The sequence below is a fragment of the Trachypithecus francoisi genome, unplaced genomic scaffold (genome assembly GCF_009764315.1).
Source record: "Trachypithecus francoisi isolate TF-2019V2 unplaced genomic scaffold, Tfra_2.0 Lachesis_group0, whole genome shotgun sequence".
In the NCBI taxonomy this organism is placed as follows: Eukaryota; Metazoa; Chordata; class Mammalia; order Primates; family Cercopithecidae; genus Trachypithecus; species Trachypithecus francoisi.
The window spans coordinates 122,189,083-122,210,272 of record NW_022681453.1 but is presented as its reverse complement, the minus strand read 5'-3'; the positions used below and the strand labels follow the sequence as shown (position 1 = coordinate 122,210,272).

Genomic DNA, 21,190 nt, shown 5'->3' with positions numbered 1-21,190 from the left:
AACAAAGTTGTAGAACTCATACTTAGCAATTTTAAAACTTACTACAAAATTATAGTAATCTAGACAGTGTATTACTGGAATAAGGAAAGACATATAGATCAATATGAATAGAAATAATATATAAATTAACCCATTCATCTATGCTTAATAGGTTTTCAACAAAATGCCAAGAGAGTCAATGAGAAAAGAATAATCTTTTTAACAAACAATACTGAGAAGACTTGCTATCCACATGCAAAAGAATAAAGTTGGACCCCTACATCACGCCATATCCAAAAATTAATTCAAAATGACCTAAATAGAAGAGCTAAAACTACAAAACTCTTAGAAGGAAACATAGGTGTAAATGTCTGTGATGTTGGCATAGGCAACAAAATCAAAATCACAATGAGTCATACTCGCTGGGATGATTATAATTTTAAAAAAACAACAAAACACAACAGAAAAATAACGAGTGACAGAAAGGATACAGAAAACTTGGGCACCTTATATATATTGCTGGTGGGAATTTTAAACAGTGCATCCTCTATAGAAAACAGTTTGTCAGTTTTTCAAACAACTAAATACAAAGTTACCATATGATCCAGCAATTCTACTCCTAGGTACATGCCCAAGAGAATCAAAAGTATAATATGTTCACACAAAAAACTTATATGTGAATGTTTGTAATAGAATTATTTGTAACAGCCAAAAAGTGAAAAAAGACCAAATGTCCATCAGCTGATAAGTGGATAAACAATAGGTGGTATATCCATACAATGGGACAGTGTTCAGCCATGAAAAGAAATAAAGTACTGATACATGCTACAATATGAATGAATCTTAAAAGTATTATGCTGCATAAAAGATGTTAGTCATGAAAAACCACATATTGTATGATTCCTTTTATAGAAAATATCCAGAGTATGGGAATTTATATAGAGAGGTGATTAGTGGTTGCCAGGGGCTGGAGGGAGGAGGGAATGGGGAACAACTGCTAATGGGTAAAGAGTTTCTTTTGGGAGTGATGAAAATAGGTTGAATTAGTGACGATTTTTGCAGAACTCTGTGAATACACCACAAAAAAACAGTATTTAACATGGCATTTAAAATGGTGAATTTTATGGTATGTGAATCATATCTCATTCAAAAGAAAAAAACTTAGTTGAAGCCACACTTTCTCTGAAATTGATTTTCAAGGCTGAGGAAGATGTCCACCTCAGCCAAATCTCAGTTCTGTAACATCTTACTCTTCTATTCTGAACTCACTGTTACACTATATATCTCTGTCCTTCGGGATCTTTGTCTTCTCCAACAGAAGGACTTGTTGTATTGCGTCCTTGTGCTTCTCTTACTGTCATTTGAGAAATGCTTCTTGATCAAATAAAGGAAATCACTCTTAGGGAGCACATATCCATCATGAGGAAAGAAAGAAGCCATGATCATTTTAATTGCACCTCTATCCTTACCAAAAAATTGATGATGAGCATCTTAATAGTGTGGCAGGGGCTTGCTTTCACAATTCTAGGGCCACTTGAAGAAGCCCTGCTGCCACAAAGCTACTCCCAACACTCCCTGCTGAGAACTGCCTTCTCTTTGTAGAACTGAGAAGGGGACAAAGAGCTGTCCAACTGCTCTAGGTCCCGTAGACATTGCTCTAGTAGAGAAGTATCAAGAGGTACCAGTGGGCATTATCCCAGCAATTGAGGGCTCCTATCCCATCTGTGACCGGTAAAAAGAGTGCAAATTTAAAGATATTGTATGTCTCACTTATCTCTCTCCTTGTTTTCCACCTTGATACGAATCATCTGGCCATCCTGGGCACTGAAAAGTATGATCTAGGAAAAGACAGCCATATTTCATCAATATCTATCTCATTATATTCAGATGGGATTTTATAGCATTCCTAATTATATCATAGTTACCTAATATTTATAAATTTGTAGTATTCCTTATATTTAACAAGATAAAATTTGTAACATTTCTTCTATGCCTTATACAACCTGCTAAACGAAAATACAAATTTTTTAGCTAAATTTACCAAAATGGGTCCTATCCTGTTTGGTTCTTGGCTCAGAGAAGAGAAAATAAACTGATTAGAGACTTAGTAGTAATTGTGAATATCATATGCCACACACATGAAATTCTCAAAATCGTAAAAATAATTGTCGATGTAACTAAATTATAGACTTTTAAATAATGATGTGTTGAGGTTACATTTCTTTTAGAAAATGGCGCAACTCTTTCCTGAAATATCATCTCGGTGTGCAGATTGTAACACATTTACTTATTAGTTTTGAGCCTTTTTCCACAAGAGAAATTCATCCCCAGAATTATATTTTACTTCTTTTACGTCTGAACATAGTATCTATCCAGATAGGTAATGGATAAAGTCTGTAAGGGGTATATAAAAAGATATTTTGTCTAGGGTATCCATGAGTCCTCTGAAATTACAGGCAATTTTAGAAGTATGTTATTATATGCAGTTTTCTGGGAAGAGGGTACATTTCTCAAAGCTGTCAGCAGCCTATGTAATGAACACCACTCATATTTTGTTCCCATTCTCATGTTCATTCTCTTGTTCAGGACTAGTATATCCTCATTATCAAGCTAGATGCACAAAGAACTAAAGACAAATATAAGACATCATTCACGAACTCGGGTATTTAATTGTGGAATTAAAGAGATGAGACTTTTATTTCTTTCTTTTTGTACGGAATAGAATGTATTTATAACTTCTAAGATCCCTTCCAGTGATATAAATCCAAAATTTTGAATCATTATTGGCACACAACAGTGGAGTTAAAAAGAGAGAAAAAACAAACAACATAGGACCTTTGGAACTTTTCACATGGCACTCAGCCAATGGAACCTAACAATTCCAAGCTAGAAGATACCTAAAGCAGGATCCTCCTGTCCAACCTACTCATTTCACACAGGCTCTCTATCTTTTGATTAGTGATTCTAGTCAATGTATGATGTGACTGTCACTATTTGCAATATTAAATCCAAGATTTAACTTTATCGTCCTCAAGTCTGCTGAAGAATGGCTTTGAACTGCATGCCAGCCCAGTGTGCCTGCCACAGTTGTTCCCCACTCCTTCAGGGTTCTGCTGTATTGCCAGAGGCTGCACTGCAGGCTGTGTTTCAGTGACACTTTCAAACTCCTCCTGCCCTGTTTCTAATTACCGCTCTTCAACTCTGTACACCACCAATGCTGTTACTTTGCTGCCTTCCCTCCTTTCTGTGCAGCATTGCTTGTCCTGCAGCTGAGGTGAGGACTCACTCACTTTCTTGAACTCACCTCCTTCTTCACCTCAACTGACTTGAGAGGTCCTCAAGAGGCTCAGTCCCAGCCAAAGGATAGCACCAATCCTAACTTCAGGGAAACTCAAAGAAGTCTTGTACTCCCGCTCACACTTTAGTGGGTGGGTTTGCCAGAGTTCCTAAACTCTTCACATCAGTTCTGGAACTCAGTTCTTGTTTTTTGTTTTTGTTTTGGTTTTTGGTTTTTATATTTTTTTAATTCTCTGCTGCTCCTAAATTGATAACCTTCCTGGTGCCTCTGTTGCTATAAAACTGGGGTCCTGTTAAATGTTTTATAATTTCTCCACAGGGACTGGGATCTACTGCAGAACCAATGGCAAGGTTGTCCCCAACTCCTATCTCCTTATTCTCATGCAAATCTTGGCCTTTTTTATACCACCCTGCAGCATCTTAATATAGACCCATTTTCTTCAGTAGCCTTTTAAAAAAGGTTTGGGATCACTCACTAAAGAGGTAACAATTTAAAATTGAATATGAATCATCACAATGCTTATAATGGATCGGATTTTTCCCATCACAGGGATTTTCATTCAGGCCATATCCTCCCTTAGGGTTAACTAAACACCAGCGATTTCACTCCTCCATCTCTCTTTTCAAAACAAATCTCTTCCTCCTGTAGCTTCACTCTCAGATTCCCATGATTTCCTAAGGCATGACAGTTTAGTCTTCTACACCAGAACCACACTCCTGACATAGCTTTGTGTATCTAAAAACTCATTCATATGCTTTACTCGTGTAAAAACTGTAAAAGTTTAGTTTATTCTGTGAAGGAGAAGAACAGAATTGAATTATTAGGCAGCGTTTCCATACATCACTCTCATTGTAGTTTGCTAGGCTCTTACTCGTTATACTAACTTGTCCAAATGAATATCGAATCATTAACCAAAAAAGGTTACTTACACCTAATCAGGAACAGAGACTAGTGAAACATCTAATAGTTGTTACACTCAGCATTTCTTTGTTTTTCTTCTAGAAGATGGTGAAAATAGGGGCATGCTAAAAATTGTATATCTTTCTTTTGTACTTTATATGATAATAAAGTCAAAGAAGCTCTTTTTTTTTTGTATATTAGTTTGCTAGGGTTGCCATTAACAGAACAATACTGAGTGGGAAGCTTAAACAATAGAAATTTATGTCTTCAAAGTCCTGGAGGCTATAAGTTCAAGATGAAGGTACTGGCAGGGGTGATTTCTTTCCAGGCCTCTCTCCTGGCCTTGTAGATGACCATATTTTCTTCGTGTCTTCATATGGTGCCCTCCATATCTGTATCCTAATATCTTTTTATTAGGACACCAGTCATGGTCAATTGGGAAATGCCCCAGTGCCCTCATTTCAACTTAATTGCCTCTTTAAAGACTTTCCCCACATACAATCATACTCTGAGGGACTAAGCTTTAGTTAACATATTAATTTTGGAAAGACAATTCAACCAAGAATACCTCTTGACTAAATTTCACATGGATTCCATGGTCAAATATATTGAGAAATCTTAGTCTGACTCTAAATAGGGCCACCATACCACCTGGTAAATGCCTATTGTCTTATATAATTACTCAGAGCAACCCCTTTTACTGTCAAAAAAGTCTTCGTTGGTCTGTGTATTATAGTTACTATAATGCAAGTTTCTTGATTTTGTCTAGTTGTCCCTACTGTACCCAAAGCTATTCCAGGAACACGAGATATTACTCTGAATAAGGTTACTGAATATTAAACTAAGCTGTGCTTACTCGGTTTAACATTTACTAATGATTCTAAAGCTTTCTTGGAATATTGAAATGACAGAGACTTTCAAAGAGATACCACGGTAACAACTTAAGTGTGTTTGTGGAGCAGGTGAAAAATTTCAATGAGGTGTATTCTAGAAATAATTGCCTAAAGCACAGTATCTTTTTAGCCTATTGCTTGAAAATGTGCATATCTGTATTATCATAAAAACTGTCACTTCATCATTTTTTTCCAAGATAAAATTGCATTTTCCATTCTGCCACTGAAATGGAAAAATCACCCAAGGGACTGGTTAGAGAATGCTGTTTAAGAGTTTTGTTCAAATTTGTGTTTAAAAAACACAGATTTTTGAACATGGTTAGCAATGAACTGGAACAGATCATGCTGGGGAAAAGATTAGTTGGTATACACCGATTTTCCAGACTCTATACTACACCAAAAAATTCAATTATAAATCTAATTACAACTTTAATTGTTAAACAATCAACCAGATTATTTTTTGTTGCTGGCTGTTTTGTTTCCTGCTGACTCATAAGCAGTTGCACCTGCAGGTGTAAACTTTGCCATCACCATGTGACCTAATCAGCCCTGCCCTTTCCTACTTTCTGTATTATTTTTTACATATCTTAAGCTACAAAATCTGCAAAAGCTGAGACACAAACCATACATTTCTATGTAGGGGCATAAAAGTGGAGAAGGATTTGTAGCACGAAGGGGAATGGCAGATGCTTCAGGCCAGCAATCCCACAGTAGGTTTGACTGTATAGTAGTAATTCCAGATATTCCTCAAAAATGACTCAGTGGTTAGATACATTTGGGAGATTTTACAGACTATAGTGCTTTTAGAGACTTGAAAACACATTACAATAGTAATAGCTCTAATAGTTTTATAGTAAAGAAATCTGTAGTGTAGCTTAGTTGGATTCTCCATTTCCTTAACAAATTTACCACAGATACGTCTGTAAATGTTAGCAAATAGTGGCCTGAGAAATTAAAGAGAAAGGAAGGGGAAAAAAAGAAGAAAGAAGATTAAGAAAGGCTTTCAGGAGTCCCTGTACCCAAAAGGAAGCAGTGAGGTGTTCAATAATCATATGGAGGGGTATGCGTGTATATAAGTCACAATCTTTTTAAATATATAGGTGGTGTCACTGCTCATTACTCAAGTGTCAGGGAAAGAAAGTTAATTACCTGACATATTTCCAGCAGACAGAGCTCTTTTCACATTTAAAAGAGCTACCAAAGCCTCGCTTTGAATTTATTTTAAAAATAGTCCACATTTATACTCCTCAACTCTAACACTTAGATGATTTGCTCTCAAAAAACATAATATTCCAGAGATTCAATTCTTTCAATTCTCACTGAAAAATGTGGAACTGAGTGACTGTTGATAGCCAAATAAAAGTGCAACACAATTTCTCATAAAAGACACATCTCTCAAATGAAATGGTATGGTACTGAAATTTACAATGCTAGTAGTTTGAAGTAAATGCAGTAACACTTTAAAGTGACATTACAAGATTTATTTTTACATACTTAAAATTCAAAAACTCTTCAGAGAATTCTAAAAATAAAAAATGTTTACTTTAGGAGCACTCATCTATGTTTTGGTTCAACACTAAACCATAAAAGAATCCATGAAGCATACCTAACGTGGTTCTTAGAGTCTGCTTTGTAAATACAGTTTTCAAGTGGTAAAAAATACAAACAATTCTCAATTATCAAGATTATGTGCAGATACTGTCTCATGGATGATCTATAACCACCAAATTTTGTGAAATATCACACTGTTTTAGACATTTATTTATTCTGCAGCACTCGTCATTCCAATAGAATTTTGCTTGATGATAGAAATTCTCTGTAAAGCCATATTGGCTATTAAACACTTGAAATACAACTAGTATGGCTACATTTTAAATTTTATTTCATTTTAATTAATTTAAAGTTAAATAGCCATAGATGGCTAGCGGCTACCGTATTGGACAGCACAGCTCTAGCCTTTCTAACTCATGACTAAGAATGGAATTAAAGTCAAATTTCTGTGGTAGATTTGGTGAGATTTCGTCCAGATGTTCCACTATGATGTCCCACCCTGTCAGGAGAGAGCCTGCGGTCTCACCTGCTGTGAGTTCTGTCAGCAGACAGCCTCCAGCTGTTAAGAGTTTCAGGGTTTGCCTTAATAATCCAGTCTTCACACAATGGCACACCATTCTAGGGAAGGCACACTTCCGATGACTTGTTGCAGAAGGGGCATAGAGACTGGGCCATTTGGACCACCAATGAACAGGTCTGATAGGTCGTGTCTTCAGGTGTGGTTTGACTGTTCCGGTAACAAAATGGAACACAAAGGGAGTTCCATTTCTCCCTTTGTCCAATCCTGCTTGTGCTCCCTGTTTTCCACAGGTGTTGATCACTAACAAAACCCTTGCAAACCAAAATCTCTCTCAGTACCTGTTTCTGGAGAATGTGATCATTGTCATTCTCTAAGAACTGATATGGAGTGATTCATAGAATAACTTTCAAGTTGGGGGGGGGGAACCTCCAACAAAGTATGAATGCAAATTTATAGTATGCTGCATTTTATGTAAAATCAAAGGATAAATAACCCATGTTGCTGCAAATGACATGATTTCATTTCTTTGATGGCTGAATAGTATTCCATTGTGCATATATACCACATTTTATTTATCCAAGCACCTTGAAGATAAGCTATCTTGCTTACAGCCACCACCTGGGGCTGAGGCACATGCTCCCTAGCCACCTACCTATAGCTACTATTACTAAAAGAAGCCCCACCTTCACCAGAAATAGGGCTGCAACACAGCTGCTGCTGCCCCATTCACCTTTGAAGGGTGGAACTGGAGGTCAGTATGTTATGTGAAATAAACTAGGCATAGAAATACAAAGATGCATGTTCTTACTCATTTGTGGAAGCTAAAAAATAGTTTATATCATGGAGATAGAGAGTAGAATGATAGCTATCAGAGGCTGTGGGTAGAGGTGTGGTGGGCGCTGGAGGGATGAAGAGAGATTGATCAGAACTCCTCTTGGTGATCTGAGATCAGATTCACCCAACCTGCTGCCACCACCACAGCTGACATCTACCTGTACACAACATCTGTGGACCAGAGGACTGGCCCATTGCAGCTACCACCAGTACCAGCACAAAGAGAGGTTTATCCTGCCACTGCTACTGCCATTGTCCACACCATGCCCACTGCCTGCGGTAAAGACATATATAGAATGGAAGTAAAGGGATATATTATTACATATTGATAAAGGGGTCAATTCAGCAAGAAAATATAACAATTGTAAACATATATGCACTCAATACCAGAGTGCCCAGCTACATAAAGCATGTATTATTAGATCTAAAGGGAGAAATAGACCCCAGTACAATAATAGTTGGGGACTTCAACACCTCACTCTCAGCAAACAGATAATCTAGACAGAAAATGAACAAACATTGGATTTAAACTGCTCTTTAAAAACAAGTGGACTTAACAGACATTGACAGAACATTTCATCCAACAGCTACAGAAAACACATTTTTCTCATCAGCATTTTGAAAATTTTCCATGACGGACTAAATGTTAAGGCACAAAACAAGTCTCAACAAATTGAGAAAAATCAAAATTATAGTCAGGTATGGTGACTCACACCTACAGTCTCAGCATTTGGGGAGGCCAAGTGGGAGGACTGCTAGAGTCCAGGAGTTTGAGACTAGTCTGGGTAATATAGTGAGACCTTGTCTCTACAAATAATAAAAATATTAGCCAGGCAAGGTGGCATATCCCTTTGGTCTCAGCTACTGGGGAGGCTGAGGTGGGAGGATCACTTGTGCCTTGAAGGTTGAACTGCAGTGTGTCTGTTTTTATACCAATACCATATTGTTTTGTTTACTATATGCTTGTAATAGACTTTGAAATCAGGTACTGTAATGTCTCCAGGTTTCTTCTTTTTGTTCAGGATTGTGTTGGCTATTTGGGCTCTTTTTTGGTTCCCTTCAAATGTTATAACTGTTTTTTCTAATTCTATGAAAAAAATGACATTGATAGGAATTGCATTGAATCTGTAGATTGATTAGGGCAGTTTGGTCATTTTAAGAATACTAATTATTCTGGTCCAGAGCACGAGATGTCTTTCTATTTGTTTGTGTTCTTTTCAGTTTCTTTCATCAGTATTTTGTAGTTTTCTTTGTTGAGGTCTTTAATTTCCTTGGTTAAATTTTTTCTTAGGTATTTTTCGAAGCTATCATAAATGGGATTGCCTTTTTGATTTCTACCTCAGCTCGTTTGTTACTGGTTTATAGAAAGGCTACTGATTTTGTATGTTGATTTTCTATCCTGCAACTCTACTGAATTTATCAGATCTAAGAGTTTTGAGTTTTATTAGCTATAAGACCATGTCATCTGTGAAGAGGGACAATTTGACTTCTTGTTTCCAATTTGGATGTCTTTTTATTTCTTTCTTGTGCCTGACTGCTCTGGCTAGGACTTCCAGTACTATGTTGAATAGGAGTGGTGAAAGTGAATGTCCGTGTCTTTTTCCAGTTCTTACAAGAAAGGCTGTTAGCTTTTCCCCATTTCATATGGTATTAAGTATGGGTTTGTCACATATAGTCTTTATTATATTGAGGTATGTTCCTTTTTAACTGAGTTTGTTCAGAATTTTTATCATGAGGAGTGTTGAATTTACCAAATGCTTTCTGTATCCATTGAGGCAGTCATGTTTTTGTCTTTCATTCTATCAATGTTTACCATGCATATCATGTTTATTGATTTGCATATGTTGTATCATCTTTCTGATGTACTGTTGAATTTGGTTTGCTAGTATTTGGTTGAGGATTTTTTGCATCTATGTTCACCAGGGATATCGATCTGTAGTTTTGTTCTTGTTGCATTCTTGCCTGGTTTTGGTATAAAGGTAAGACTGGCATGATAGCATGAGATACAGAAAATTTCTTCCTCTTCAATTTTTTGGACTAGTTTGTGGAGAATTGGTGTTAATTCTTCTGTGAAAGGTTAGTAGAATTCAGCAGTGAAGCCATCCCACCCCAGGTTTTTGTTGTTGTTGTTGGAAGACTTTTTATTACCGATTCAATTTTATTACTTGTTATTGGTATGTCAAGGTTTTCTATTTCTTCCTGATTCAATCTTTGTAGATTGTATGTGACCAAAATTTATCCATTTTCTCTCAGGATTCCAGATTGTTAGTGTATAGTTGTTCCTAATAGCCCCCCTGATCTTTTGTATTTATGTGGTTTCAGTTGTAATATCTTTTTTCATTTCTGATGTTGTTTATTTGGGTCTTCTCTCATTTTTCTTTGTTGTTCTAATTAGTGGTTTATCTATTTTGTTTATCTTTTCAAAAAGCCAACTTTCTGTTAATTGTTGTTTTGTATTTTTTCAACTCTAGTTCCTTTAGATCTACTCTGATATTTATTATATATTTCATTCTACTAAGTACGGGTTTGTCTTGTTCTTGCTTTTCTAGTTCATTGAGATGGATCATTAGATTGCTTACTTGAAATCTTTGTATTTTTTTGATAATAGGTGTTTTTGCTATGAAATTTCCTCTTAGCACTGCTTTTGCTGTATCTCATAGATTTTGGTATGTTGTATTTCAACTTTCATTTGTTTCAATATTTTTTCCCTCCTTAACCTGATGGTCATTGAAGAGCATGTTGTTAATTTCCATGTATTTTTATAGCTTCAAAAATTCCTCTTGTTATTGATTTCTAGTTTTATTCCATTGTGGTCTGATGAGATACTTGATATGATTTCAATTTTTTTCTTAAGACAGAGTCTAGGTCTATAACCAAGTCTGGGGTGAAGTAATGGGATCATGACTCACTACAGTTCAACCTTCAAGGCTCAAGTGATCCTCCCACCTCAGCCTCCCAAGTAGCTGGGACCAAAGGCATCTGCAAAATGAAGCCAGCTACTGCTGTCTCGTTGAAGCAGCCACGCAAGGTAAAAAATAAAAAGTGCTACACAATCTTTAAACTAATCATATTGTTGTTTCAATAGCTTCTATATTCATTACAAGAGAAACATTGGTAAATTTTTTTTTAGCAGTGATTTTATCATTCTCAGAATTCATCATAGATTTTTGTGAAAACTTTAGTTCTTAAACAAAACAAACTGTCTCTATTGATCGAGTACACATTTAATTTAAAGTAGAGTGCTCCCAATACAATAAGTAAACAACATTTTAAATGATGAATTTAGTATATAGCACACTGATTTTTTTATGAACAATAACCACTCAAAAATGTTCTCTGTAGACTATAATCCTAGACATTCAAACAATCAATTGTAAATTTCCCTCTGGGGGGCCAAGAGAACTTATGTCACCCAAATTATTTTTCAAAACAAAATTTAGACTTTCTAAAGGAGCAGTTTGAATTTAAACAATCAATCTTTTGAACACGTTATGAATAAACTTTCAGAAAAATTTTGCTGCTTAACAATGAGCCACTCCACAAGTGGTTCTAAGAATCAAGTTGAATAATATTACATGTAAATCTGAAGCCTGCACAGCACATATGAGAACCACCAGGCACTTACAGTGAAATAGTAAGAATTCAGACACTATTTTCCCCAACCAAGTGACAAGACATTTCATGCTGTGAATATCTAACACTTTGCTTTGACAACTAGGCACATACTTATATTTTCTGCCATTCTAGTCAGGAAATGGTTCAACATTGTCTCAGTTGATTTAGTGCCAACTCAAGTCAGTCTTTCGATATTTGTCCAGGTAACTGGACCAGGAACACCTGGTGATGACTTGTCACAAATTACAGTGATAACTCTTTATTCTTTGAATAGTTTTGTTTGGCAGGGGTGATGTTGAACAGACAGTAGATAAACAACACAGAGATCCACTGAATTGTAACACTGGGAATATTAAATAAACTGTTTCATTTGATACATTTCACTAGAATAGAACCACTGAAAAGACTTTTCTCTCCGGAATTTAAAACAAATAAAAAGGAAAACAAAAGATTGTAGCAGAAAACCAGAGAGAGGGACGTAGATACAAAGCTTTAAATCAGGATGGATTTCTGAAAATGGTATATAATGAAATTCAAGTCTAAGTCAAGACAAACAATTAACTGGTAGTAAACAGATTACCAGTTACCTGGAGGTGTTAGTAAAATTAAAATCAACACTGTAGCCAACACAAAATTCAGAAGATAAATTATTAAAGAAAGTACATGGAAGAAAGGATTTGTTATTCCTAATACTATTTTCAGTTCTTCAGATTTCAGACAATCTTACCACTTAGAAATTCAGAAAAGGTTTTCTTTTCCGTGTTTCAACATAGACCAAATGGAATACTCCTTAAAGATACATATTTCTTACTTTCTTATTTTTTATGCTTACCTTGTATCTTTCTGATTTTCTGTTTGTTTTGGGTCTTACCCCATGTAGCTGATTTATGACTTTAGGCCAAATACAACTCTAACTGCAACCTATCACTGGGATTATAATTATGACTAGATATGTAAATATCAGTTTGTATGCCCTATTTACCTGAGTCTTTGGCTAAAATGCAGGATTCTTGTGCTTCTAAATTGAGAATTGATATTTGCTATATAAACAATAAAGTCTCTTAGAATTCCAGAAATATATGGTCCTAGGAAATCAGATTTGTTTGGATCATAGTTTAGTGTAGTTGAAATACTTACAGCAAGTTGGTGAAACCAGTCATGGGGGTCAGAATATGCCACCCCCAAATATGTCACTTTAGCATAAAGATTACTTTGAGCTGAAGATAACTGAGAAACAGAAGATGCTCCCGGTGCCTTACAAAACCCTCTCTGCCTCCCCCGCAATTTACAAAAAGTCAGGGTTAGACTTTTCATGGAGACTCTTATTAACCCAGAGGGGCAGAGGAAAAGAAACTACATAACAAACCTTACTCAAACAAAACTTTTATCTTCATTAATTTCCACCCATATATTTATCTTCCTACAGTTTGCTACCCCCGAAAGGCTAAATCTCTTTTCCCTTGTCTTGTTACTTTTCTATATATTTATTCTAAATATCTTTATATTTTCTTAAGATATTATATAAGAGCTAAGTTCTAACAACCCTGAGTTACCCATTATTGAATTTCTCCTACATGTATGCGTGCTGGATTTTAATTTATGTAAATTTTACCTTGAAAAATACTGCTGTTGTGGGGATGTGAGGGAACGTACAGATAAAAAACAAAAATGATAGAAAGGTAGACAGTCAATAAAGCTGGATGAGGCATATGGAATGTTCATTAAATGACTGTGTTTACTTTGTTTATATTAAAAACCAAACAAACAAAGTTAAAAACTACCTCCTTGTATTTTGGGTTGTTCTAAATTACTTCTTTACAGCTTATCACCCTTAAATTGGTGAATAAAACAAAGTTCTTAAATTGAAAAAAGTTAGTTTTAGATTAGTCCCTCTAATAACCATTTCCTATGATTTGGATGTGGACCCCACAGGTCATGTGTTGGAAACACATGAAACACATGTTCAACCATGTTGAAAGGTGTGAGCTTTTAGAGGTGATTGGATCATGAAGTGTTCTCACGCATGTATTAATGTTGTTATGAGAGTAGGCTCGTTATTTTGAGGGGCATGCTATAAAAGTGAGTTTGGCCCTTTCTTGCTCTCATGGATGCTCGCTCTCTTACCATTCTGCCTTCCACCACTGGATGAACTGATTAAAGCCCTTGCCAGATGTGAGCCCCTTGACCTTGGAAGGACCAGCCTCCTGAACTGTAAGAAACAAATATCTGCTTTTAAAAAATTACTCAGTTTCAGGTACTCCATTATAGCAACACAGAATGGACTAAGAAAATTGAAACCAGAAGTGTGGTTTTTGCTATAATAAATTCCTAGAAACATGGAAGCAGCTTGGAAATGGATAATGGGTAGAGGCTGGAAGAACTTAAAAGGAACAGGCCAGAAGAAGCCTAAATTGTTGTAAGCAAATCTAGGATTATTAACAGCAATTCTGGTGAGGTCTTTAAAAAAAAGACAAGAGCTGTAGGGAAGCCTGTATCTTCCTAGATATTACTTAAATGGTCAGACCAGAATGTTAATAGAAATATGGACAGTAACGGCCATTCTGATAAAGTCTTAGACAGAAATGAGGAACAATGTACCGGAAACTGAAGTAAAGGACATTGTTGTTACAAAGTGGCAACGGATTTGACTGAATTGTGTCCATGACCTAGGGCTTTATGGAAGGTAGAATTTAAAAACAATAAACTAAGTTATCTGGTAGAAGAATATATCAAAGCAGCAAAGTGTTCAAGGTGCTACGTGGCTTCTTTTGACTGTTACAGTAAAATGAAAGAAGTGAAAAATGTTTTTAAATGGATTTTTTAATTAAAAGAGAAGTAGAACAGAAAAATTTGGAAAATTGCAACTTTGTCATGTAAAAAATGAAAAAGTATCAGAGGAAAGAAAGGGTGCCACTGTTTGATAAGAACATTAGCATGGATAAAAAGAAGCCAGACACTATTTGTTAAGGTGATGGCAGAATAAAACCATTTCAGAGATTCTATACATACTAAACTTGCAACTATTTTAGGAAGTTTAGATTATTTTAGAATAAAAAGTAGAAAAAAAGCACATTGAAACTTCTTACAACTCTGACCAACACTTGCTACCTGTGACTGAATTCTGCATTTGTGAAATGACCTGGGGCAAGAAAATGCTGAGTAATGGTGCCAACTGAACAACTTATCAGCTTAAGATAGAGCACTCATACAGACTCTCTCTGGTAGCACTGCAGCCCATTGACTTGCCACAGTGAGTTAACTGCCAAATGCAGCTTCCTGAAGCTGAGCAATTACAATGCAGAACAGTGAGTGTATTTGCAAATGAGAGAGCTGACTGGTGTTTTGGGTGATGTCTAGAAATTGTAGATAGATGCCTACTAATTCTAATTTAAAATTGTAATGCTAAGACATGGGACTGCACAAAGTACAGATCAGTGAGATCTCGGAGTAAATTTACATGGATTATTAAAGGAATACTTTTGTAACATATAGAAGAAAAATCAATAATCAGTAGATGCAACAAAATTCATAGGTTATAATTCTCATATGTGATTCAATTTCCTTCCTTCTTGGAGAAAGATGCTAATTAATTGGTAAAGTTAACAATGAGAGAATAGGCAGCTGGATTTGAGTAAGATAACTAGTAAATTCTTTTGTGATCTTTTTGGGGGAAAAATATTGGCAGAACACATTAATAATTACATAATTTTTGGATTAGTTTAATTACTGACTGAAGGGTCATGGTTAATGGGTCAGTATCACCCTGGAAGAAGATTCAAAGAGCTTTATCCTCAGCCAAGTTGAATGAACAGAATATCTGTCAATGACACATTGGACAGAAATTCAATGATGTGGTGAGCATCTGCCAAAATCACAGTTGTTTTCTCTCTTCCACATGATCCCTACTAGCATGAACACAGCTATCTAGGAAAAAGAAAGATATTTGCTGCAAAGTAGCCATCTCTATACTTCCAGTGATTGACCAAAACAATGAGGTCCCTTAAGACAGCCAGAAAAGGCCGGGCGCGGTGGCTCAAGCCTGTAATCCCAGCACTTTGGGAGGCCGAGACGGGTGGATCACGAGGTCAGGAGATCGAGACCATCCTGGTCTACACGGTGAAACCCCGTCTCTACTAAAAAATACAAAAAACTAGCCGGGCGAGATAGCGGGCGCCTGTAGTCCCAGCTACTCGGGAGGCTGAGGCAGGAGAATGGCGTAAACCCGGGAGGCGGAGCTTGCAGTGAGCCGAGATCGCGCCACTGCACTCCAGCCTGGGTGACAGAGCAAGACTCCGTCTCAAAAAAAAAAAAAAAAAGACAGCCAGAAAAGCATATTAAATCCATTCTTCTCTAGCATCTTTTCTTACTACTTTACTCACCTAACTTGATCATGTGTACCTCTAGACCCAGGACTTAAAGTTATTACAGCTGCACCAAAGCAGCAGACATTTCATGCTCCTGAGTATTTGTACACGCTATTGCCTTACCTGGAGTGCCTACCACTCCTGGTGTTAATTTGTCTTATCAGTCAATCCACAATAACACATAAAATACATTTCTATCTGTTCATACTGTAATTTGTTGAGATAAAAATACATTATAGTATAAATCCAATTTATAGCAACAAATTGATAGTCTATAATTTTGAGAATATGAAAAATAAATTGTTTTTTTAAAAAATAAGATGGGATGATAAGAATTATTTGACATCACTATTCCCGATAGGTAGCATTTACTTATAAATTGCAAACTTGTAATGCTTACTTACAAGTATAATAATGATGAACAACAAACTTACCAACACTTGGGTAACCAGGCGTAGAAGGGTCTCCTCCTGGATTCAGTGACACCATGAAGGTATCATGGTTAGGATTCACAGTCTTTGGCAAATCACAAGGATCAATATACAGAAGAACACCTCCAAATCCAGCCTTTTCCAATAAGGAAAGCTAAAAGAGAGAAGCAAGCTATTAAAAATATTATCATGCACAGTAAAATTTCATATTGTGCCATTTTGCCAATGTGGCTATGATAAGATGACTCTTTTTCCTGTTTTTTTTTTTTTTTTTTTCTTTTAAAATAAGGAGATATTTCAGATTTCTATCAAGCCCAGAAGCTTTTTCTACTGGCCTCTTTTCCCCCTCTTTTCTATTTCTCCTGTTTTTCTCTATCTCTACCAGCATTGCTATAATGTCTATATTTTATTTCAATTGTCTATTCATGGAATTCCTCACTGTATGATTCTTTACTAAGTGGATTTTAACTTTCTACTTTTTTTGGATTAATAGAGGATCTACCACACACAAGGTTCTTCTTTTAAAAGGAGAGTTGTTGTGACCATTATGCCTTTCCCTAAAGCAGAAATCACCTGCAGTATTGTAACATATTTTTTTCCACGGTTGAGCCTATCACACCAGTCATTAAAATGTTGAAATACTGTCACACTGTTTAGAAAATAGCCACTGTCTTGAACCTCCTGACAGCTCCCAGTATACTAGTCATCTTGGTCTCTGCCTGGAGGTACCAGCCAGATCTCCCAGATATAGCAACTGAAAAATTTACATGTAACCTTATGGGGGTCTCTTTATGAAAGATCAGCCCTTGTTCTGCCCCTGTCATTAAATGTTTTGAAAATAGACCCTGTCATTTGAGACATATTTAATGTAAAGATTCCTCTCTGTTCTTTGGTAAGTCCACAACAGATAAGTATGATGGAACAGACAAACTTGACAATATACCGAGTTTCTTTTTAACTCTTTAAATTGATTTTTTTTGGTAAAGATCTTATTCATTTTAGTCATGTTAGTATGATCTACCTGATACGAAAGCAATAATCATGATTTGTTAATTCTATTAGTTTTTCATGAGAGAGGAAAAGTAATTAGAAAACATAGAGATAATAAAGATAATATGACTAAAGGTCATATTCAATACAGGCAGTTACTGCTCATTGTGTGACTTTAGTTAATACCCATACTTCACTCCCCAGTTACTGCTTATGTTGCTTATTGACTTTTGCAGTGGAGTAAGCAAGGCAGCACCCACTCACTGAGGACAGGGATTGTGCTTATCTTCTCTATCACTGTACACCTTGCACTTAGGAGGTTTTCAAAAGTATTGCTAAATGAGAGAATGAATGAGACAGATGCAGGCTAGACACAACAACTATTTTTATTTTTATTTTTTGAAACACAGTCTCACTTTGCCGCCCACGCTGGATTGCAGTGGTGCAATCTTGACCCACCACAACCTCCACCTCCCAAGTTGAAGTCATTCTCCTGCCTCAGACTCCCAAGTAGCTGGGATTACAGGCGTGCACTACCATGCACGGCTAATTTTTTTTATTGTTAGTAGATACGGGCTTTCACCATGTTGGCCAGGTTGGTCTCAAATTCCTGACCCCAAATGATACTCCCGCCTCAGCCTCCCAAAGGGCTGGGATTACAGGTGTGAGCCACTGTGCCCTGCCCAGCAATTCTTAAAGACAGGAGAGCCCCGAGAAAATATTTGGAAAGCCCTCCTATTAGGAAAAATAAAACATAATTGCATATATAGCATGATTTTAAAACAATGTGCCAAAAATAGAAACAGATATAGAATTTAATGTCACAATAATGTCATTTTTTTCTAGTCCTTTAAAAATCCTCTTCCAATTTTTGGTGTAATGAATAGCATACATTGCTTTTATGATTAAATAAACTAACTGAGAACCTAAGTAAAACAGAAATGACTCAGTTGTCTTCTATAACAACCACTCATATCAGACTTTTGTCATTATTTTCCCCTCAGTGTTTTAGTAGAAAGGAGGGAAGAAATTAAGGAAAAATGGGGAATGAGAAAAGGAAAAGGAGCAAAGAATGTGTGAATGACAGGGCCACATTTAAGACTTACTCTTCAAATCCTCACCCCCACCCATGTGGGGGAGGGAGAGTTTAATGTTTACATGCAGAAATAGCTCTTCTTGAAAAGAATAATCAATTGAATGATTTTGAATGTTTGCTTACTATAGAATAATATATAAAATATAATAGACTATAACTCAGCAATTAAAAGGGAAACACGGATGAATCTCAAAAGTATCATGCTAAATGAAAGAAGCCAGATTAAGAAAGCTGCTTCCTGTATAATTCCATGTTCATGACATTCTTGAAAAGTTGAAACCCTAGGAACAGAAATCAGATCAGTGATTGTTAGAGAGCGGTTGAGGAGAGTGGTTTAATTACAAAGGTGAGGAGGCAATTTTGAGGGTGATGGAAATATTCTGTATCTTGATTGTAGTGGTTGTAACATTCATCATATATCATACACACATCACCTTAAAATGGTAAATTTTACAGTATGTAAAATATGCCTCAATAAACAACAAAAAATCTATAAATAAATGAATGCACATACTGCAACATGTTAAGAGTGGCATTCTGTAGATTGGAGTAGTACTTGTTCATTTTTATAACTTCTTTCAGTATTCTGTATAACTTTTTAAATAAATAAAAATTAATAAAAGTTTTTTGAGGGAAAGAAATAAAAAAAAATTCCCTGGATAGCAAGTTTCTAAATATTAAAAAATTACCTTTTATTACTAAAGCAATTCATGATCATTACAGAGAAAAATGTGTAGGCAAAGGAAAAAAAAAGTCCCATCATTTTATCTGTCAAGAAATAGTTAATGTTAACTTGTTGGGGTGTCTAGACCCTTTTACTTGGATTTATGAACATACATACATACACTTACAAAGTAAAACCACATCATAAATGCTTCTTTGCAATCTCCTTTCATTTGCTTATCAGTACATAATAAACATTTGTCTATGTTGATAAATACAATTTTATATAATTTAAATCACCATATACTGTTAAATATACATATATATATAATATAAATACTACTATATAGACAGGCATAAATGTTATTTAACCAATCCCTGACTGTTGGTCATATAACAATTGTTAATTGTTAATTTGTTAATTACAATAATTTTAAACTATTTAATTTATAATTTTTCAATACTATATGCAATAAACATGCTTGTAGCAAAATCTCTGCAAAAATATCTATTTTCATGAAATAAATTTCCACAGGTGGAATTCCCAGGTCAAATCATTCATTTATATGATTTTTGATAAGCTATTTTCCCTTTAGAGGAGCTAATAATTTATAGTCTTACTAGCTATATATGGTTTTGCTTCCCTTCACTCTCACCAACAATTAATATTATTTCTTTTTAAGCAATATTTACCAAGGTACCCAAAAATAATTTGTCAAAAACACATACTTTAATTACAAGCCAAGTTAAACCGATTTCTGTATGATTCTGGCTATTTGCATTTTTTTTGAGAATTACTTGCTTGTGAAAAATTATTTTTAAGATTTCTGGGCCACGTATCCATCTACAACAATATATTGGTTGTCACTTTTTTGAAAGTAAAACATTGGAATTGGGATATGGAGAGAAGTAGGACAAGGTCTGTGAACATCTAACAAAGTTCAGTTTACCAGCGGGATGGCCAAAAATTTCCATCTTAAGTACTACCTCCAATTAACTGGGAAAGAACAGCTGTCTAGGGAGGGATTGTGATGCCAGGTTCAGGGTCGTTGCAAAAGTGGTTCTATGAGTGATGCTTCCACAAGCAGAAGAAAGGGATGTGGGAATCCACATTTTCTTTGTCTTTTTTTTGTTGTTGTTGTTAATGTGCTAACCCTCCTTTACTGGGATAGTCAAAATTTCCTCAAAAATTCCTTCTGTAAAGGTAAGTACAATAACTATTTGGCTGTTTAATGTTCATGAAACCTAGTGTTTTAGATCTAAGTCAAAAAGAATATGCTAGAATGGCCAGTTGTGTCTCTTCTGAGTATATTTGGTAATATGTTTTGACCCCTTTTATAATCAATATAGAACATGAATTTGTCTATAGCTGATGGCCTATAATGAAGCAACAGGGTATAATCATACACTATTTTTGGCTAGAGTGATTACTCACCCACAGCCCTGAAGGGATAGAGCCCAATATGTGATTTAGCTCCCTCTTCCATTGTCTGCCTGCAATGGTTTGACCTGAGGTAGAAACACCTGTTCAATGTTGTCAAATTTGGTCCCTGGCGCCATCTGTCACTGGCCATCTTAAAGCTCTTCATTTAGAAATAAAGACACTTAATTTCAGAAATTATCTATTTTTGGATTTCCAATGAAGTTGGCAAAAAAAAAAAAAAAAAAAAAAAGACAATGCCTGAACCAAACCAAATGAGAAGTGTTCCTCTGCATTGTTAACTACATTCTGAACATGCTGAGGTTGGGGTTGTCTAAAATGTTTAGAAAAAGTATGCTACTCTGGAAGGATTGTATTTTTAAAAATACATTCAAAGACAAGCCTGTATAAAAGGGGTGAAGCCTACTGTCTCTGGGATATCTGCTTCAGCTGGTGGAAGACTGTCCCTTGGCACATGCAAAAGTATTTAGTCCTGCTCACTACCTCTTATGGTTTGAGATAGCTTAAGATATAGAATGATGACTACATGGGGGTCTAATTTCTGAAAAATGGGGTCAAGTTTTAGGCCAAGATTTCCTGACATTGAGCTTCAACTATCCCTGACTTCTCTCTCTC

General features: G+C 35.8%; 1 protein-coding gene across 3 annotated transcripts in view; it reads right to left on the bottom strand.

Moving 5' to 3' along the window:
- Window positions 1-21,190, bottom strand: part of NAALADL2 (N-acetylated alpha-linked acidic dipeptidase like 2) — a 967,958-nt gene that overhangs the window by 468,148 nt on the left and 478,620 nt on the right. For all 3 annotated transcript variants that reach the window (XM_033211735.1, XM_033211737.1, XM_033211736.1), the window contains exon 5: window positions 16,389-16,539. In XM_033211735.1, the coding sequence (XP_033067626.1) occupies window positions 16,389-16,539 (151 nt within the window). The remainder of the gene's footprint in view (window positions 1-16,388; window positions 16,540-21,190) is intronic.